This window comes from Gadus morhua, chromosome 23 (assembly GCF_902167405.1).
Source record: "Gadus morhua chromosome 23, gadMor3.0, whole genome shotgun sequence".
Lineage (NCBI taxonomy): Eukaryota > Metazoa > Chordata > Actinopteri > Gadiformes > Gadidae > Gadus > Gadus morhua.
Genome location: NC_044070.1, coordinates 14,252,231 through 14,275,176, shown reverse-complemented (window position 1 = coordinate 14,275,176; position 22,946 = coordinate 14,252,231). Strand labels below are relative to the sequence as shown.

The following is a 22,946-nucleotide window of genomic DNA, read 5'->3' as shown; positions in this document are numbered from 1 at the left end:
TACATGCATTAGCGTTGTTTAGCCTTCACATCAGATGAACTGAAAAGACAGAAGCCACTCTCTCTCTCTCACACACACACACACACACACACACACACACACACACACACACACACACACACACACACACACACACACACACACACACACACACACACACACACACACACACACACACACACACACACACACACACGAAAGTGCACACACACCACAAAAACATGAGTCTTGTAACTAAGGCTTATCGCATCAATAACATTTGCTGGGGTTTCTGGGAGCCAGGGTCCACTTCCTGTCTGTGTTCTCAGGACAGGAACCTAGTTATAGCATGAGACCTCGCAAGTGATGTCATCATAGCTCCTCCTACTTTACACAGTACATGGTGACTTTTAAATATTTTTTAAGTCAGCAATTACTGAATGCTTTCAAAACAAAAAGGTATTTGCTTTTAACAAGCTTAAGTTTTATTTGATTACTTTTTCGTTTTGTAATTTATCTCCAATTGTTCAAGTTGGCTAATATCAAGCAAATAAACATTTGCTAGCATTTCGGCTCCATTGGCACATATGGGCAGTCAATTTCAGGCCCTTAGTTTAACCCCAGAACTTTAAACATGACATCCCTCCGCCGTACAGAGATATTTAACAGTGAGAACTTGAATACAGAAAACAAACGAAAATTGCGTTCAGTTAAAAAAGCCAACACCATAGCCTTCGTCCACTCAACAGGCCGGTGTCAACCAGGTCTAACCGGTATACATCGCTCATTCATACGAATGTACACATATATATTGTATGACATACAACACTTCGGGCGGAGACATGCAATCCAGTTGGAAGTTTTCAACCCAAGTTTTTAAAACTCAAGGTGACCTCACCCCCCCCCCCCCCCTCCCGTAATTGGCTCAGTAATTATGATAGGTTTAAGAAAACAGAGCACTAGTTGAGGAGTGCATATGTGTGTGTGTGGGGGGGGGGGTTAGGGGGGGGAGGTTGGAGGGAAGGGGGGGCTTTGAGTGGCAGGGTCGCTTTGAAGGAGAGGCGTAATTTGGCGGTGAATCAATGTCACCGCCGCACTTCTAAACGCTTAGCGCAAACACAACTCTAGGCACTTTCCTGCGAAAACAGCGGCGGCCATTACGGCTCTTGTAATTAGAGACTTGGTTGGAGCCGCGCAACGACACTGGGCCGGGCGGGGGAGAAGGGCACTGTTGTCGAAATGTCAACAACAACAACCGAAAAAGAAAAAATCCACAGAAAAAAACAACACAGAAAAACAAGTGCAGAGAAGTTAAAAAGAAGAGGAAGACCAGGCGCAAACATTTAGGCAAAGTGGAGGACGACACCTTTTTTTTTAAATCTGTAATTGGACACTCATTAGAGTAATCGCCCTCCTGGAAGGGGGTCCTGAGTTTTAGGAAGGGCGCAGGAAACCGATGTGTCGCTGGCTGATTGCTGGCTGCTGCTGCTGAGGTAATGGGCACCGAGTTAGAGGCTGGGGCCGCAATCACTCTGTTTTCATAGAGTGTGAATGGGACTGTTGATGAGTACTGCTGGTTGTTTTAAGAGAAAAATTCTCACACACACACACACAAACTAGAAACGGCTTTTGTAAGAAGTGAAGGCAGTTCAGGGAAATTGTTTGTCTGACACAGCCTCATCAACGTTTTGGGTTTTAAGTGGAGGCTACTTTAGTATTTTTTTACTGTATCCATTTCTATTTTTGATTATTGAAACAACACATTTTGGTTGCTGCTGATTACCCTTCACTAGTTTAAGCGTTCTAACCTCATTTCTTCATATTTGATGAAATGTATGAAACCGCATGATTTTTGCCCTTCTTACCTTGCACCTCGATTGTTGAATGCACTTAATGTCAGCCACTTTGGAAAAAATCGCAGCTAAAAAAATGACATGCAATGTAACGGGTCTGTACAGACAGTTTAAACCAACTATGGGAGATAACTAAACAAGACACGAGGAAACACTGTACATATCCATATGATTACAAATCGTTCCACCTTTTCCAGCCGGTTAACCATGTCATGCTGGAGCCTTTGTGAATGCTGTGGTTGTCTATATCGTCTTTATTCTATATATTCCCTGTATTTCTGTGTTTGCCTCAGCAAATGTTTATTCTTAATTCCGTCAGGTTTTTCGGGGGGACACCCGCAAAATCACCGTGTGAAATCCACCTGACAACCCCAGACAAAGACCTGAAAAGGTGTTTCTGTATGCATTTTGTTGATGTGTGTGTGCACGTTTGTGTAAGTGTGTGTGGGGGGTGCTTTCGGCTGATGCCATTTCACGCAACGCTATACGACGAGGCTACGGCTGCACAACACATCGCGGTGGCGGCGGTTTCAGTGTCTGGAGTCAGACGGAGGAGGAGGAGGAGGAGGAGGAGGAGGGTAAAGGGGAGGAGGAGGAAGAGGAGGAGGAGTAGGAGGATAAGGGGGAGGGGGTGAAGTAGAAGGAGGAAGAGGAGGAGGAAGAGGAAGTAGTGGAAAAGGAGCAGGAAGAGGAAGACGGGGAGGAGGAGGAGTAGGAGGAGGAGGAGGGCTCCCTCTGTCGCCCTCCTTCCTCCTCTCTGTTTGTGCTCTGCCGGGGTCCGCCCGGCATGGCGTTACGCGATCACAGCCTGCATGGCTCCCGTCCCCAGGACCCTGAGTGCTCTCCTCTCCCCTGCTCCGCCATTGTCCCATTTCGATGGCACTAAGTGACTGATTTAGGTCCGATGCCTGCGCGGAGCAGCCGGGCCAGCTGTGGGTTAAGCAGATAGCATTCAAGTGAGCTAACCCAATTGCGGCCCAATCAAGCCGGGATTTATTGTCGGGGCCTGTATTTTTGAAATCTGATAGAGTCCGCGTCAGTCCTTTTGACTGGCATCGGCAGAGACGGGCCCCTTGTTTCCCTTTAGCCGGGGAAGGGGGCGGGGGGGGGGGGGGGGGGCTATAAACAGCAAACCATGTTTTCCAGCACGGATATAAATTTGAGAATTTGTAGACATTACCGCAAATGCACAGGCGGGTTGGGGGCGGGTTGAGGTGGGAGGTTGGTGGTGTCGGTGGTGGGGGTGGTGTTGGTGGTTCTGGAGGTGGGGGTGGATGCGGGAAGTGGGGATGGCAATGGGACAGACACCATGACACCACGGTGCATTAATATAGTCTGTCTATTTTATTTTGGGATTTTATACCCACTGTGTCACATCATTTCCGCGTGTGAACGCAGGAATAAAAGGCCCTCTGCATATAAATGCCGCTACCTGGTGCGAGACATTCTTGAGGGGAAAATCCTATAGGAACTGTATACTAAATTGTCTATGAATTAAGCTAAATCCTATACGAAATAAATAAAATATCCCCGTATGAATTGTAATACAACGGCCTGGCGTGTCAATCATATTAAGTCGTGTGTGAGAATGTTAAAGCAAAAGAAATGTGTCATGAGGGGGATTTTAAACTGTTTTTTTTCTCTGCCTTAAAAAAATAAAAGACCCCCGCACCCCCCAAACCCCTAAAAAAGACATCACTGCCTGGGAGATTAAGGGGATAAATGCACTACATTTGAAAAAGGAACGAAAAAAAAACAGTTTTGGTGATATATATATCTATAAAAAAAAATGACCCATATTCATACCTAAATTAAGATACAAACTCACAACCAACAGCTAAAAAAGAGGGCAGACAGTATCTGGGAATTAAAAAAAAGTAATTTTCCACTCAGTAAGGGCCCGGTCTAATAACATCCGTGTCTCGGGGAGGAAAAGCACATTTTAGATTAGGGTCTGCTGTGCCCTTGACTGTCAAAATACCACCGGCTGACATTTCACTGTGTTTGGTGACATGTCAAATGTAAATAAAGCATCTGGAGACGACTGTAATTATGCAAAAAGGACATTTCCTCTGCCACCCACTCCCGCGGCACCCTGCTGTTGCCTCAGCAACAGATAACAACACTGGGTTCCCAAACTTGAATCGACCTCGTGACCTTGTCATGACCTTCCCCCCCCCCCCCCCGGTCCCCTCTTGCTTCTTTTTTTTTCCCGGCCGTAGACTAGTAATCAAAACCAGTCGGCCCACTTTTCACGCCCACCGACCAATCAGAAGACAACACGGCGAAAAATAATGAAAGAAACAAATTCATCCAATCGCAGCAGCCGGTGTACCGCAGCCGCCTTAATGCGCCCTCCCCATTTCACTGTTTCCAAAACACTGCCAAAGGGGAAAGGGATGAACACTGCCTCACTGATTAATAAATAAAAACTAAGAAGGCCCCAGAGTCTACCTGTATCTCTGTGTGTCCAATGCACTGGTAAAGGCACGCCCAGGTAAAAAAGGCTATTTAAGCGTGACTGGGAGTGAGCGAGAAACGTGATGCGTCTCTGAGCGCCGTAAATACCTGCATTTACTCTGCGACGGTGTCATTAATGAAAATATATACATGTACGCACACACACACGCCCCCCCCCCCCCACACACACACACCGGTGATGCCCCCTTTTGTGTGTGTCAGTTAAAAAGAGGAGGAGGCAAGGCCTCTGCAGGCAGGCAGACAGCCTGAGCCGGTGCTGGCTGCTGTCCAGGACCAGAGCCTAAGGCATGGACACAAGCAGGCCTGTCAGCCCCCCGATCCCTGGATGACTGATCCAAACAAGATAGCCATCATTACCATTCACACAAACACACAGAGACGCACATCGGACGCACACACACACACACACACACACACAGATGCACACATGCGCACATGCGAGCGGGCACATATGCATACACAGACGGATGCACACACACACACATGCAAGCACACACGTACGCCACACATACACACGAATACCACACACACACGTAAGTCTTTTCTTTTACAATGTCTAATTTTACCTTCCATTTGCATGCGCCTATGGACTAATTAAATCTCTCTCTCTCTCTCTCTCTCTCTCTCTCTCTCTCTCTCTCCCTCCCTCCCTCCCTCCCTCTTCTGTCAGCGACGTGACAAATAATGCGGCAGCACTCGTTTCACCACATTATTATGTATGAAATGTAAAGGCTCCATAATGTATTCCAGCTTACCCCGGATCTCCAGACCCCTGTGTTAGTAATGAGCAACAACAACAACCAACCAACCAACCAACAAACAAACATCACGCACACATACACACGCACAAGTCGGTTGGGGACGGCGCAGCCAGCGCCAATGCTTCCACCGCTCTCCTCTCTCCCTCGCGCTCGCTCGCCCGCTCGCTCGCCGTCACTTTTCAAGACCGAAGTTGCTGACCTTCCGGTTTTTATTTTATAAAATATCACTCCCACCCAACGGGAGTGATATGTAGACGGGGTGGGGGGGCAAGTTTTTTTATATATTTTTTTTTATCCCTTTTTGTTTTTTTCCTCGTCTTTATCCTCCTGGTTTGCTGTTCTGTCCCACTTGGCTTTAATTTACAGTGGGAGAAATAATTAGAATCTCAGTTTTGTGAGGAGTGGAGTGAAAATGTAAACAATGCTACCCTGCGGGCGGGTGCTTCATCACGTTGACAGGTGCATTTGAATTTGCCTGGGTGGCGGACAGGCCTGGTTATTTATGTGTCAGTCGCACATGGGAGCCCTGGCGGTGGCTGGGAGTCAGAGTCTCGGGGACCGGTGGAGGGAGAGGGGAGCTGGGGGAGGCGGGGGGGGTTGAGGGGGTGGTCTGGCACCGTGGAGGGGAACCTCGAGGGGTGGAGCTCAGGGGGATCGAGAGATCAGGATGACTTTGAACTGTTGATTGAAAGATTGTCAGGAAACGAGTGACATGTGCAAGGGAAATGTACTGTAGTTTAAATTGAATGCCCACTGAGAAGCTATATATCCGGACGGTTTAAGGATTTGTTTCCCTTTGCGGAAATGAATCTTGTGTATGGGTCCCTTGGTTTCAGGTTGAGTAAAGACCCACAGCAGGCTCGTTATCTTGGTAGCTAGCTAGTGTAGCATATGCAACCATAGTTGTAGTCCATGGTACAGCAGGCTTGTGCATGCTCTGCTGTCTATGGACTACATTGCAGCGCTGATTACACATGTGTGTGCACTGGTTATAAATATGATCTAGAAATTGATTCCATTTATGTATTTTCCTCTCACACAAAAATAATAAAAATGTCTCCGACAGACACTTTAAATGATTGTAAATGTGGATTTATTTTTATATCAGGGTTATATTGCCAGTCCATTCCTTCTATTCTATTTGTGTCTCCGTTTGACAGTGATTTTGTTTTATCTAAACATAAACAGTGATACGAGACAGTACAGCAGGCATGCCACGCAGAAGAAAGGAGCATCAAGCGTTATTGCCAAGTGAGAGAAGGGTTAGACAGAGATGCCTCTTTTGTCTACAGAAAAAAAAACCTCTCTCTCTCTCTCTCTCTCTCTCTCTCTCTCTCTCTCTCTCTCTCTCTCTCTCTCTCTCTCTCTCTCTCTCTCTCTCTCTCTCTCTCTCTCTCTCTCTCTCTCTCTCTCTCTCTCTCTCTCTCTCTCTCTCTCTCTCTCTCTCTCTCTCACACACACACACAGAAGGGCACGCACACACACGCGCACAAAAACACACACATGCACCCACATAAACAAAAGCGGTAACTACATAACATGTACGCACACCTACACATACAAACACACACAGGCATGCCAAATGCGAACACGCAAACTCGGTTGCAGAGACTCAAACACAAGCGGTTACTGCAAAGCATGTGCATAAACACACAAAGACACACACACACACGCACACACACACACACACACACAAATGCCAACTCGCGCAGACAAAGCCCCACACAGCGAAAGAGCGCATGCGTGTCAGTAGCGCCCGCAGGCACCGGGCTGCTGGGAAGCATGGAGGTGGGGGATGGAGGGTGGAGGGAGAGTTGAGGGTGTTGGGTGGACAGTGTGTGTGTGTGTGTGTGGAGGGGGGGAGGGGGGATATTTTGCGGGCAAAGGTTTGCTAAGCTGCACGGGGGTCACCCCCACCACCACCACCATCTCCACCCCCACCCCTCCACCCCCATCACCCTGTCCTCAGAGCTGGCCTCAATTTAAAAAAAGGGGCCAGTGTGTTGTGTTGGATACAGTGAAGGCACAGGCGATAGGCAGCCAGGCCTTTTGAACGTGGCCCCGCGTGGATGTAACCGCGGTAACCATGTGATCCATGTAATGGTCTCATAACGGCCCGGCATATGTGCATAGATGATTGCAAGGAGGGGTAGACACACACGCATGAACACACACCCTGAGACATGCATACATAAATACATACAAACACACACACACACACACACATTGCACAGCCCATTCTCACATACACATACAAACACACACACACACGCACACACCCATGCTAACCGTAACATATACACACACACACACACACACACACACACACACACACACACATACGTACACCAACACACGCATGCAATGATGCAAACAAACACACATACATACAAAATGTAACTTGAAAAATCGCTTGCATATTGTGGTGAGTGGGAACTGGCTCAGGCACAGATAAATAATGGCCTGCGACGCACACGCATGGCTAGGCTAGCCAATGTCAGCCATTATCATGGAAATAGATATGCTGTTATTGTAAATCTGGCCAATATGGGGACGGTCAGCAGCTATAATTGGAAGGGGTTTAAAACGGCATGGATGCACACAGGCCCACGTTGGGCCTCTGATTTGGCTCCAGCAGAGGTTTGTGTCTGGTTAAACGCACCGATGGTCAAGACAAGGCAACCCCAGCCCTGTTGGCACGCAGTGAGGCACACAGACCCACACACACACAGAGTCACATACAGAGGTAGACACACACACACAAGCACAGAGTGACAAAATTGCTAGTACACTAAAGTAGACCCTGGACATGGGTTCTCCCTCTTGCTCATTATTGTGCCCGTGACGCAAAGGCCCAGTGTCTAAACATATTTCAACCTGAGTTATCGTAGCCACACTGTGAGGGCAGTGCAACCAGACTCTAACCGACCAACATCAGACTTTGAGGATGACAAACAAGGCACGTGTGACTCCTATTTACAGTCTGCATAAATTGAACGACTTGAAAACAAAAACAAATGATTTTTGCAGTGAGATAGTGTCTGAAGATACTCAAGATTGCGTAAAAATATAATCCCGGAAAGTAAGATATGGATAATTCACTGTTACTCATCTCGGTCTCTTTTTTTATCCCGGCACTAAACAAAGCCAACCCGCTGCCTACAGTAAACAAGGCGGTGGATCCTCTGCTTCTCAGGGAACCTGGGAGTCACCCGGGGTCGAGGCGGGCGGGGCCGTCTTCAAAGCTCGCCGAGGATTACCTGATACTTGGAACAAGTGGAATAAAACGCTTTCGCTGTCTGAACAAAGTGCCCTCGCTCGTTTTCTAAGATGAACGTGCAAATATGATGGTGATACGTAATACGTCTTGCGGTTGGATTGATCTGTCATGACTCCTCTTTTGATTATAAATTAAAGAGCACCTATTATGCTTTTTCGACTTTCATGACGTCTAAACGTTCTTATAATGATTTATAGTCATGTTTAACCATACTAAAGTGTCAAATAATGACGTACATGCATTCAGACGTGTTCCCTGCTGACCGTCTTGGGTGGCTGTGCAGAGCGCTAAACACTAGGGACGCCAGTCGCCATTCACTTGTTAAAATTTCCGGAATTGATCTACGTAGAACAATCCGTATTTTCCATGGTAACGCTGCAACATGTTCTTCCGCAAGGTAAGCAATCACAACGGAGTGGGGTTGGCAGGAGGGGGGCGAGGGGGCGTAGAAGGACGAAGCCAAGTGTTGACAGAGAATGCTGAACGCGCCCAGATGAGAGGAAGAGCTTCCCGAAAATGTACATAGTTTTTTGTGCTGAGATTCGTGTCAGGTTGCTCTATAGGAGTCATTAATAAGAAATAAAGACCAGAAAAGTAGTATAATAGGAGATCTTTAAGTGCTATGAACGATAATGCATTGATGCATGTTTCAATAAAAACGGCACAAAATACACAATTTGGTCTCAAGAACAGAGAAACAACAGGTTCTGCATATTACGCTGCAATATATGAAACAACGCCGTTCATTAATAACATGATTGGGGATTTCAAGGGTGTCCCAGTAAGATGAGTACCAATGAGTGAGGCTGTGTGACTTTCTACCATCCTAATGGAACACAGTAATCCTCGAGATGTTAAACCGTGCTCCTAAAGTACCACATTAAGATTGGCTGTAGATGGGCAGCAAGGTGCAGAATTGCCTTTGATATCCGTACATCTACGTTAGAGTGGCTTCCTCCTAATCAGCCCTCGAAGGCTGGAGGATCCAAGCCAATAACCTAAATGAGAAAGGCACGCACAAGCACACACACAAGCCAGCGCACACACACTTGTACATCCGTGCACACACTCACACACACTCGTATAAACACACATGCATGCACAAATACATTCATAACTGTCAGGCCACACAGGCAAATCCCCCCACACCTCCATAAGCCCCCCCCCCCCCCCCCCCCCCCACACACACACACACACACACACACACACACACACACACACACACACACACACACACACACACACACACACACACACACACACACACACACACACACACACACACACACACACACGCCATGTGTTATCAAGCACACACGCACGCACGCACGGACACACCAAGATGTGTGCTATGAAAACCAGGCAAAGTGTCCCAGCTCTCGGTGGGATGTCGTCTGGGGCTGTTAAGACGCGACACCTGTCACAATCACCAGCCCTCCCCATCCCCTCCGGGCGATTGGGGGGGGGGGGCTTGGCCAAGGTCAAACTCTCCGTAGAGAAGACCGGGAAACCAGACAACGGCCAAACAAAACAACAACAACAATAAGTGACTAACGACAGACGGTCACAAGGAATCAGCCGAAATTCTCCGTCGGAGTCACAAGCTGTGTGTCTACACATCCGTCAGTGTGTGTTTGCGTGTGCGTGTGTCTGTGTGTGTGTGTGTGTGTGTGTGTGTGTGTGTGTGTGTGTGTGTGTGTGTGTGTGTGTGTGTGTGTGTGTGTTTGTGTGTTTGTCTGTGTCGTGTTGTGAAGTGTTCAGGGTGTTTGTTATTTTATTGTTCAAAGAGTATGTGCTGTTTGCACGTGCATCCGTGCACAACACACACACACCAAGTTCTCAGTATATTTTGGTTCATTTTTTGTACTCTTTCATTTGATTTCATATGGCCTACAAATCCTGCTGTGATCTGCCAAAGTCCCGGTGAACACACGTCCCTGTCTGCGGTTGTGAACCATTCCCCAGCGATGAATGAGCTGATGAAGTGTGCGCTCTTGTTTTTATTTTATTTTGCTCACTGTGCGTTTGGGCTGCAAACCCCAATGCGGCCCACCCCCCCCTACCCCAACTTGCTGACAGTCCAATTTGTTACCTTCTGGTTTGCATTAAAGCACATGAGCACGGAGACGAACACGGACCAGAGGGCCTTGAGACCGCCGAGAGAGGAGGAGGAAGAGGAGAGGGAGGGCCGACAGGGGACGAAGAAGAAGTAGAAGGTAGTGGTGGTGGCGGTGGTTTGTGCTGGTGGGGTAAAGGAGGGAGAAGGAGGAGGAGAGGAGTTACAGATGGATGGAGGGGGGAGAAAGGAAAGGAGAGGGAGGGAGGGAGGGAAGGAGGGAGGGAGGGAGGGAGGGAAGGAAGGGTAGGGCACCGCGGAACGTGTTGACAACATGTGGTGTCGATTTAGCCCTCTCCAGCTGGACTTGTTTTGACAGCTGACGGGCGATGCAACATATTATGATGAAATTAACGGAGGAAAAAAAAAGATGTCCCTTCCCTGCCGTTATCCTGAGTCACAAGAGGCAAGTGCCCTGAACGCGTGTGTGTGTCTTAGGGAGGAGGGGGGAAATGGGGTTTTGAAAGAAAACTTCTTGAAAGGAAAATCTTCCCGGGTTCCTATTTTTTCTCGCCGCTTGATCCCTCCTCGTGTGAGATGGAAGTGGACTGTCAGCCGCTCAACAGAGTCAAATCCTTGTTTTTAAATATCTGTTATTCTCGTTTTCTCTCTCTTCCTTTATCTCTCTCTCTCTCTCAGACACTCCTCCCTTCCGGTTTCCTTTTTTTCTGACAGAGGAGCCTGCCCGGGCTCAGACGTTGGCAGATAATGACATCCTCTCCCTGGATTAATTGTGAGGGACACATTAAGCAGTGGGCCTGACACTCCCTGTAATTAAACAGTTCACACCACAGAGTTCATACGGAAACTCTCTCTCTCTCTCTCTCTCTCTCTCTCTCTCTCTCTCTCTCTCTCTCTCTCTCTCTCTCTCTCTCTCTCTCTCTCTCTCTCTCTCTCTCTCTCTCTCTCTCTCTCTCTCTCTCTCTCTCTCTCTCTCTCTCTCTCTCTCTCTCTCTCTCTCTCAGCAGCGGGGTTCTATGAGTGTGTGTCGGTCACCTTGACGAAGTGTAAACAAAAACGGGCGGCCGCCACAGGCCGGAAAATATCATCAAATACCATGAATACCATGAATCCCAGATAAGGGGATCGACATTCATGATGTGTAGAAATCTGCTTTATATATTTAACATTAAAAAACACAAATTTGCATATCTGTAGATAAAGTTATAGCTGCCGCCTTGTTGGATACAATATGCGTTTAGCATCGCATCCGTTGGTTTCAACCAGACAACAAAAGGTGGAAAGGTGAAAGGGTGTTCGTTTCAAAAGGTGAACAATGAAGAAAACAGGCCATCTGCCCAGATGCTTTCCATTATGTGGCCGATAGGGGCGAGCCAGTTTAGGTTTCCGCTTTCTTTCTGTATTTATTGATCAAAGGTGTCTCTGCTTAGCGGACCAGGTTCACTGAGCCCGGCCAGCTGCATTGTGAATGAATACGTCTATCATTGACATCAGACTCCTTTCTCAGCATTATGTGCTCTTCGACGACGCATAGTGCACAACCCAAATGCAGTTACCATACTGTCCACCACAGAGGCAAGCTGAATGTGCACCATCATTTTAATAAGGGAGACAAGCAAGCCCCTCTTTTTTTGTCGCAGTCGCATCTCACATGCAGCTCTCGACCGCTTTAGCTGCGAATGCTGTTTTCTGGCTGCTGCTACGCTGCTCCTGTCTCTGCCTGTCTGTGGACCGTCCCCCCAGGCCAGCAGGGCCCTCAGCAATGCCACACCCCCGCCTCCCCCTCAACCTCCCCCCCAAACCTCCCCCCCAAGAGGAGGGAGGGGGGAGAAAAAAGCGAAAAAAACAGCAAGAGCAGGAAAAGACTATCGATATAATTGAAGAAGCCACTTTAATGCAACATGCACACGCGAGTGAGCGGAATGTGCGAGGTCACACGCACACGTACGTATGGACACATACAGCTTACTCGCTGGAAGTATGGAGGCATGCGATGCATGCAATGGGCCATGGGCAGATGTGCATGTAAACACATAGTTTGGGGGGGGGGGGGTGGGATGGTACACCCCCGTGACCCCGCAAGTCGGGGAAGTCCCTTTGATGCACACACACACACATACACAGGGACTCATTCACACTCACCCTTTGACTCAGGACATCTTCCCCCCTTCCATTGAAGCACTCCTCTCCTGTCCTGTTCCTGTGTTGCTGTTATTGGTTCCTGCGTGGGAGCTAAGGGTCCCTTTGTTACCTGACAGCGGTTCCTGTTGTGGACTATTCATGGCCTACTGCCTCTCTCTCTCTCTCTCTCTCTCTCTCTCTCTCTCTCTCTCTCTCTCTCTCTCTCTCTCTCTCTCTCTCTCTCTCTCTCTCTCTCTCTCTCTCTCTCTCTCTCTCTCTCTCTCTCTCTCTCTCTCTCTCTCTCTCTCTCTCTCTCTCTCTCTCTCTCTCTCTCGAAAACCTGGTCTTCCATTTGAGCAAGTAATCTCGGGTGGTCTCTTTCAGGTGGTCTCTCTCTCTCTCGCTCTATTGTAAGATAAGTGACGAAGCGAGCAAGCTGATATCTATTTTTAGTGTATCTATGTTGGGTTTGGTCTGACCCCACAGCAATTTATTCAGAATACCCCACACAAAAACAAATTCTCTGACCAAAAGTGGTTAGTTTGTATTTACGTTTTGATTCTTGACCTGACGAAAACTCGGCATGAGAAGGCGTCGAGTGTAAATAAAGCGTGTGACAAAGACCTCATCAACGTCCGTGTATGATTAATACGCCGCACTCCTCATCATTAAGGTGGCAATCTGCTGGCTTCTTCAACAGGTTTACCCCCTCCCTCCCTCCCTCCCTCCCTCCCTCCCTGCATCCCCCCCCTCTCTTTAGTTGACAGAGCCCACCCCATCCATTGTGTTGTTTGGAATCACCTTGGGTGCATGTCTCCAACTTGCCTGGCGGTAAGCCATTACCCAGACATACGGAGACTAACGGAGGTACGCAAATGTTGATGCGCTCAGGTTGCAAAAACATCTTCAGGGCCACCACATGGGCTCTCAATCCACCTACACCCCCCCCCCCCCCCCCCCCCCCCCCCCATCATCTACCTCGTCTCCATCTCCCCCTCTGCCAATTATCCCAACGTCACCACCACCCATACCACCACCACCACCGCCACCATAGTCCTCACCACCTCTACCCGGAAACTTTTGTCTCGGTAAATGAAGGGAAGAAAGGCTGAGAAAAAAATAAGAGGAGAAATTTGCGCAAGGCAAGCGGGCGCCCTACTCTGTCATTGTCAAGGCAATAGCTCTGACAAAACAGTTTGCGTACCTGCTTAAGTATTACAGGAATTAACACCCCCCCCCTTCCAGGTACAGTAATCAACGGGGTGACGGGAGACAATTAATTGGGTCCATCTGCATCGCTGCCTTTACATAATTAATGGATCTCATTACAGGGCTACCGGTATGAGCTGATGCGTACTGGTTCACACATGCTAACAGCTCGTGCTAACTCGCAGCAGTAGCGTAGAGTCACGAGTAAAGTAAGGGGAAAGGTTGTTTTTTATTAAAACACTCACAATGCCAAAATAATTTTGCCAATAGAATAAGTAAACCTAAGAGACTGCAAAATTGTTGCCTTCTGCTTTGATGTCAGGCATGTTACTCACAGCCTCACCTCAAAGCAAGTATAGCTTCACGAGGTTCCCTTTCTAGCCTGTCACATTCTTGCTAAATACTACCCTTGAATGTAGCCATGTGTTTAAAAAGAGCTTTACAGAGGATCAGATATGGGTGGACAAGACGACGAGATGCAAGAGTAGAATTCCAATGGTTGAAAGAAATAAAAGACTTAATAAGTAGGTGTGCTATACATGACAACACCCTTTATTATCCCCAACACCTTATAGGTTAATGGTTGTCAACGGAAACCCATTCCTCTTCTGTCCTTCCTCAGATCAAATTATAGGGCACATGTATTTAGAAAGGGGCCTGTCTCTCTCACTTTCTCTGTCAAGGACACACCCATACACAGACACACACAGACACACACTTGCACATTATTACACACACACACACACACACACACACACACACACACACACACACACACACACACACACACACACACACACACACACACACACACACACACACACACACACACACACACACGCAAACACACACCTTTCTCACCTGTAACCTCAAATGAATATCTACGTTTAATTTCGGAGCAACATTTTTAATCACACAGCATAACAGGCAACTCAACTTAAGTGGCATAAGTATATATCAAAAAATATTTATTATGGTTTACAAAGTTTATGAAAAATACAACTTTCATAATAACAGACCAAATGAAGGTTTGGTTATTAAACACAATTGTTTTATTTTATGGTCTTATTGCTCAAGGGAGATAATACTGAAAAAATAGCATATAATATTTGTTAATTTTATACAGACCCTTTACATTAAAAAAGTATAATAGTTTGAAGACATAAAGGCTCCACAAGTAAACTCTCGGACACGGTGACTGTACCTGTCTTGTTTTTCATGCTTCTCTTCAGACTTTCTCTCCACAGTTTCAGCTAATGACGGCCTTGTGGCCCACTGTTATTAAAATTACGCCCTTGCCTGCGATATTAATTGGGTCCATAATAAGGAACGCGTCAGATTCATTATTTAATTGCAAGGGCACATTTGGAATACAGTTTCTGGAATGTATTTTTAATGAAAAACACTACATCCTGACCTAATCATATCAACCTTATTCTATCTAATTAAGGATGCAAAAAATCATTAGAGTTGCAAAATATTAGTTTCAGCTCTGTCGGGCGGCTCTCTCTCTCTTGCCTTCATGAATATATTTTTTTCCTGTCTATGATTAATTGTTAATGAGGAAAAAGTGACAAAAAAATTTGCATGTAGCCAAATTAGTCTAATAAGGATTCGTCTTTGCTGAGTTCAGAAAGTGGCCCTTTTTTTTGCAATGGAGAAATTGTAACAATAATTATAAAATAATGGCAACGCCCCGTCCTATTCCAATGAAGAATGGTCATCCTAAAAAATGCTAAAAAAAAAAGGCCTGAAATGCAATAACCCTAAATTTTCATCACGCACGAGCATGTGTTTAATGTGTTAGCATTTTATCAGTTTAATAACACAGAAATTAGGGCCCGATATGAAGTATGCTGTAATTGTTGCCGTGGAGGGACTTGTACAGTAATGGAGGGATGATTTAGCATCGCCACCGCAGCAAGACGCCATCAACCGCTAAATGGAGCATTTTCTTAATCACAAACTTAGGGGGCGGGGGTGTAATTTCTCGCGGGGTGAAGGCGTAACGTCTCTATACACAGGTTCAATTTTCTCCCAATAAACAGGACCATCAAACAGCTCAGTGGCTGCTCTGTAGTCACCCCTGTGAGACCCACCCTCCACCTCGTGCCCGGGCTTATGTTGGCAGAGGTAGCGCCGCAAAGGACAACGCTAAAGACCGGCTGTTTAGGCTAATGAAATGGAGACATTTTAAACCATTATCACCCCCAGATCGCGGTAGGTCAATATCATATACTTATGAGTCTGCTTAAAGTAATGGAACTGCATGTCCCCTACCCATATATATATATAAATGTTATGAGGAACATTATGGTTCCCTACAGACGTTCATTAGGCTGGTGTTGAAATGGTTTTGGGTCTTTTTCTTCTGGAAAGGATTGTTACCACTTACCCAGGATAGAGGACAATAGCTAAAGTCACCAAAACATATTATGGAGCTGTGTAATTTAGCTTGACTGTTAGACAAGTATTTGGGCTGTGGTCGAAAATTCCGGCTAACTTCCGATCAAAACACTGCATGTGAAGTTCACTGTCAGTGTGGGTTCTCATTCTCTTTTTCTTTTTATTTTCTAACCCAAGATACTGTAGTTTTTCCCCAGAAGATGTGTGAACTTGGAAGCAAGGAGCAAGGGAGTTAATGAACACATGGGGGGGTGGCGGGGTGGGGAGAAGCAAGAGATGTGTGCCACTAACAAATCGTACAGAATAAATTAAAGGCTGGATTGGTGGTTTGATCGCCACGTTCTATTTCCCTTATCTCAACAAGTCACATTTTCAATCAACCATGCATGGATTTTATATTTTTTTTGCATGGGGCGGCGGGCAAACGCGCTAATACGTTGTCATTCCCCCATGTCATCATGGCCGACCCGCAGTGGTTCTGTCGAGGAAGCGACAGGCAGCTCGCCCCCCCCCACCGAACCTTGGTCATTTCATGGGGACCTTCGTTTATGCAAACCGGAACACGTCCATGTTTAGAGATCGTTTTGAGGCAGTGTCCCAGGCCTGGGGTTGAGGCATGTGCGGGATTCTCGTTGATTCTCGTTGATTGAGCAGTCCCTCTCTGAATGAAATATCTTCTGAAAACACCACCGAAAATGTGCTTCCGTAGACTAATCAGGCTTGCTGAATCAGATAGCGCAGTCTCTGTTTTGGTAATTATCTCCTGCTAATTAGAATCAAGCTAAAGACCTCTGAGATGAATTCTCAGCTTTTTTTTCCTCAAATGTAACTAACGCAAATGTAATCGTGTTTCCTTTCGTAAAAGGTACGTTCTCCTGGACTTTTTCACGCAGTTAAAGGTACTATTCCGATATAGTTGCAATCTCAATCTCGTTCTTACAGCTACCCTTGCTAGATATTGTCCCATTGGGAACAGCCTTCTGTACATGTCTCCCCATTTCAATAGAGCAACCCTCAAGGCTTATGGCTGATTGCTAACGGCTAATGGCTAATAGTAGCATTTCGTCTCATTGTTCGTAATCCATTTAATTAGCCGTTTTGGATTGATGAGGAGGAAGACATTGAGAGAAGAGACGAAGAGGGAAAGACAGGGACAGAGCAGTGTTGCGTTTGGGCTCTTACTTTACGCCTCTCGCCGTTGAATCCTCGCCACTGCTCCGCTTTCTTGACAATGTGGCTCAGCTCCTGATTGGACAGCTCCAGGTCCCGAGGCAGGAAGTAGTCTCCCTCCCTGGCACTGAGGCGCTGAAAGGTGTCCAGCATACGGCCATCGTTGTGGAATCTGGGAGACGGGGAGGGAAGGAGGTGAAGGAGTGAGGATGATGGTGAAGGGAGGAGGAGGAGGAGGAGGAGGAGGAGAGGAGGAGGTGGCCGGGTTGGGAGAAGCAGTGGAAACGCCAGCGCACATCACCGTCACCATCTCCCAAAGGTCACTCAGGGTCATTTGTCAAGCCTAGGAGAAGCAATCCGATTTGCCTGGTGTCAAAGTTTATAACTGTAACTTACTGTAACTCTAAGTTCTTTGGCCACCTCTGTGAGAAAAGCACATCATATGCTGGGTTTAAACTGTCGTCTTGGTTGGCGTGCAGATAGGGATATTCTCTGACCTTTGGAACAAATGGGAAAGTCTTTGTCTAGCATTCACATAAACCCTGTGATCATTTAATAGGCTGCACGCTCAAGACGCAAACATCAGAATGCCAAGGAAGAACAAACATCACCTCTATGAATTCCTCTGAAAAACATTTGCCTCTGATCTTGTTGTTGTGATTAAGATAAGGATAAGTCAATACATCAATCCCAATGCTAGGAGAGATTGAAAGAAATTGGTTGGTGAGTGGGCAGCACTTGGCAAATCAAAGCTGTTAGGATGATTCTGTTATGTTGGTTATCCCTGTGCTGTCTTGTGTGTGTGTGTGTGTGTGTGTGTGTGTGTGTGTGTGTGTGTGTGTGTGTGTGTGTGTGTGTGTGTGTGTGTGTGTGTGTGTGTGTGTGTGTGTGTGTGTGTGTGTGTGTGTGTGTGTGTGTGTGCTGCACTGGTTGATCTGACTGATCACATGGTGTGTGTGTGTGTTTGTGTTTTTTTTGTGTAATCTGCGTGCGTGTGTATGTGTGGGTGTTTCCTAATGATCAGATATACTTAGATAGTATATAGATATCCCTATACGTAAATACTGGACCACAAGCGAGGGGGATGGCTGGCGCAGAGGTCACGCTGGATGTGGAAGCGTCTGCTGAGGCCAATCCCCTTCTGAGTCAAAGTCAGAAATATGAATCGTACAGAACAACACATATTGATTCATAACCTCACTTGAGACAAGCGGGTTTATTGTTTTTGTTACTTTCTTCATCCACATGAACACACACACACACACACACACACACACACACACACACACACACACACACACACACACACACACACACACACACACACACACACACACACACACACACACACACACACACGTATGAGGTTGTGCACATGATGCATACAAACATATCTGTGTTGATTGATAACAGACTGAAGATAATGCAGAGACCAAAAAAACAAGCAGACACACAAGCCTACACACACATACACACGCGTACTTTAAATAAAAATGATAACCTTTCCAAGAAACACACACACACACACACACACACACACACACTGTTCGTTCACACCATGTTGGCTGGCCATTAAAACATCTAGACCCTGAACGCTTGGTAAAGAGACTCTAGATTGCCAGATTATCCTCAACTCCAAAATAAAACCTGCACCACGGAGATGGGAATGTACACAGAGACACGGCGGAGCGCGTGTTTGAACATCCGCTGCTCATTCTTCTCGGGAGAGTGGGAAACGTTGTCAACATCTTCTTTCCCATCCTGACCTCATAGAAAACGGTTTGCATTCATCCATATCATACACATAAGACATTTGCTTTTCATTCATGTGTGCAGCCTTTTCTTCTGCTCTCTCTGTGTCTCTATGCTTCATCACAACATGCTCGTGTTCCCCTTAATGCCTAACATACTTCCGCATGGAGGAGTATTGTGAATGGCTGGAGTGGGTTTAAATTAGGACCTGGATGCTTGATGTGTATAGTGGTAGAAACAAATGTATTGCACTCACAAAATACTGACGGGAAGTTGTTGCACGATGACACACACAAAACTTGCACATACATGCAGACCCACACACACACACACGCACACAAACACAAACACCAGTAACCAGCAATGAAACAGCAGCGAGGAAAAAAGCTGCTTCAAACCATCCAAAAAGGATACAAGTCGATGTTACATAAGGCCTGTGGTCATTTTTAAGGGCGTGCACACAGTGCCTGTTCCTTGCAGCCAATAGGGAACTCCAACAGATAAAAACATGCTCCTTGTGGCCTACATTCACGACAGGGTACCATGTATCAGCTGAGTGGCAGAAGTCATTATCCCTAGCTGCTGTTTTAATATTGTCCGTTTAGCCGCGGCCTGATAAGCATGTTGCTTACGGAAACGAGATAGCAGCACCCCACACCCCTGCTTGGCAATGTCTACGCTGATTAATTGAATACGACTTCTCTTACATTTTGCACTCCTTGATGGAATTGCGGTGTCATTAGTTCAGAGTACCCCTTCCTCCATGCCTGTTTCCTAATTGGAAAGTATTATATCCGTCTATTGTATCTAATATATCTATGTCACCGCCATGGAAGACAGTGGACATCATTTGAGGCTGGGCAGTATTGCAAAAACCCACAGCCCTGCTGTATCATTCAAGGGTTTGCAAACATACATGGAAAATATATGAAGTTCAGTCAATGTGTATTGCATGCGTAAAAAACATAACATTTTGCTTATATGTTTGATCCAATACATTCAAGTAATCTTCTTTGGCTATCAGCAAGGCTACCTTTGAGGTTATTTTTATTACAACCATAGATATATATATATATATATATATATATTTATATATATATATATATATATATATCTATAAAGGCAATTTAATTTGTTTGAAATCATCAACTATACCCCTGCTTGCAAAAGAGATGACCTAATCACAATGACTATGTAGAAATAAATGTTCTTGTGCTGGCGTGCCAGTTTGTGTATGTGTGTGTTTGTCTATCACTGTGTGTTTGTGTGTGTGTGTGTGTGTGTGTGTGTGTGTGTGTGTGTGTGTGTGTGTGTGTGTGTGTGTGTGTGTGTGTGTGTGTGTGTGTGTGTGTGTGTGTGTGTGTGTGTGTGTATAATGACTTTGTGTAGCACTCGGGTTCATGCATAACTACATAAGTAATTCCTTGCGACCCCAAAAGCAAAACCGATTAAATCAACATTTGCTCTGTTTTCTCTCTCTCTATTTTTGTTCCACTTCATCATGGGGAGACGGAGAGAGACAGACGACTGGAGCTTCAGACGTTACAAGATTGACGCACTTTAAGGAACACATTTCCCTCCTTTTCAAGTCAATCGAAACCCATCAATTAATATAATTCTAAATATCGATAAAGAAATAAAAATCTGTACTTTGTAACTCCAAACCTCAGAACAAATGTATAGTATCAATCAAATATAAACTCAAGCATAATTTATTTTCGTTTACACACTGAGGTCAAACAAATGGATCAAGTAAACCGTTTTTCTGTCTTGTGTCTCTCACCTGAGCAGGTAAATGAACAGGATGGTGACCGAGAGCAGCAGAAGGACAGCGTAGAGGAACAGGGTGATGACCACGCCGGCGGCGCCTGATTGGCTATTTCGCAGGAAGTGCCAGTAGAGCTTTGCCGCGTCCCCCACGGGCCTGTCAGGGCTGTAGGCGAGACGCTGAAGCAGCAGAAGAGGGAGGGAGTCGACGGAGCGGAGGAAGAGGAAATATCAATCAGACGTATCCGAGTGGACACATGCAATATGAGGCAAGCTCTCTGTCACTGATGGTAAACGAATGAATCATATTGTTGTTATTATTATAATAATATTTGTTGTATTTATATCTTAATATAACACTTTTCCCATTTGATTTCCGTCAGGGAACATGATATGATGTATATACGTATATTTATATATGCATATTATATATGATATGATATGATCCGACACAAATTTCATTGTGAGTTTGTGCATTAGTGTCACATTATTACACGTCGGTTTCTCAAGTGATCCCCCCCCCTCCCAGCAAAAGAAAAATAACCTTCTAACCAAGCATATATTTATCCTCACCCCCACCTCCTGCCAGCCCCCACAACCCGACCCGCTCTGTTCTTTCTTTTGTCTCCTGCTTTTTTATATATATCCGGTAATCTAAAGTCACTTTGCCAAGATAAAAGTGAACTCCCCCCCCCCCCCCCCCCCCACACCCTCCCCCCTGCTTTGAAAGAGCACAAGAGTCCAAGTTATTTTTAAAGTGACTTACCCCCAGGACGGCGTCCACCGCCAACACAGCCCCGGGGTCCAGGACTGTCCACACTCCCTGAGCCATGATAAAGTCTGACGTGAAGGAAGGGAGTGAGCCAAATATCTGTTGACAGCCCCGTCTGATCAGAACCAGCAGGAACGTGACGGCGTTCAAGGTCAGGGGCCCCGCCACCACCAGGGCCAGCTCCTCGCGGGTGTGCAGCAGGGAGTTCTGGTAGACCAGGTCCACCGTGTGTGCGTGGAACTCGAACCTAACGCACGGGGGGGACCGGGCAGCGAGGGCCACCGGATGGAAGTAGGGAAGGGGGAAACGTGAAGGGTGGTGAATGGGGGTAGGTGTAGTGGATAGAAATACATGTTAAAAATACATTCAATTGCGTTATTACTGGTGAGAGACTGCATTGTTAAATTGGTTCACATCATATCGATTTAGATCTATCTTGGCTGTTTGCCTTTCAAAGTTATTGAATAAAAAAAGAAAAAAAGTGTCACAGAACGCTTATATTATAGAAATGTTCAAATGACGATTCAACATTATCAGCATGTTCAGATTAAAGATAATAAAGCAATACAGGAGGTTACTATAATAATTGTATATGTTTGAGAAGGCCACCCTGGCATACACACAGTGCATGGTACGTAACATTAGCATTCCCGTGGCAGTGGCTTTTCGAATACAGAGCGATGAGAGGGAAAAGTCACCACAACTCCTCTATTTTAGCAGCAAGCCTCATGAGTTTCCTAATCTTCCCTTCAGTTGAGCCGGTACACAGGAGTAGAGAAATGCAGCGTTGTCCATTAGCTTTCATCCGATTTGCCTCAAAAGTCGAGTCTCTCCGTGATTCCGGTCATTAATCTGCAGGTACAGCTCCATTGAAGTCCAATCTGGAGCCGCTTCTTTCATAATGCGCACTCTGAACACACTTCTCACCATATCAACAGCCCCCCCACTATACTCTTATATCGTATTGGAAATAAAGGTAAACATTACCACCCATACTATTGGCCTTGCAATATAACACCCCCATCCCTTGTTGCTGTGTTTCGTTTTCTTTCATTCTAAGTTAGCATATGAGAGAAAATACATCGTAAAACTAAAAGGGAAAGAAAACCGACAAGGGCAAAGGAGAGAGATGGACAGTGAGAGAGAGAATGGCAGGGGGCTGCCATTTTTAATCTTTCCCACCCTCTCTCTGTCTCTCTCCGGACACCATGAGCTCACTAGTACATGGAGGGAGGATCGCTCGGAGGGAGAGGCGTCTCTCTGGACATGTGGAAGTTGTCATCCGACAGTGACCCCCTCTGCTTTTCACATCTTTCTT

The 22,946-nt window shown here is 46.2% G+C and overlaps 1 protein-coding gene across 1 annotated transcript in view; it reads right to left on the bottom strand.

Moving 5' to 3' along the window:
- ofcc1 (orofacial cleft 1 candidate 1) overlaps positions 1 to 22,946 on the bottom strand; it is a 74,457-nt gene that overhangs the window by 7,205 nt on the left and 44,306 nt on the right. The window contains exons 15-17 of the mRNA XM_030349708.1: positions 21,623 to 21,875; positions 20,873 to 21,036; positions 17,350 to 17,509 (exon numbers count right to left, since the gene is read on the bottom strand). Coding sequence (XP_030205568.1) covers positions 17,350 to 17,509; positions 20,873 to 21,036; positions 21,623 to 21,875 — 577 coding nt within the window. The remainder of the gene's footprint in view (positions 1 to 17,349; positions 17,510 to 20,872; positions 21,037 to 21,622; positions 21,876 to 22,946) is intronic.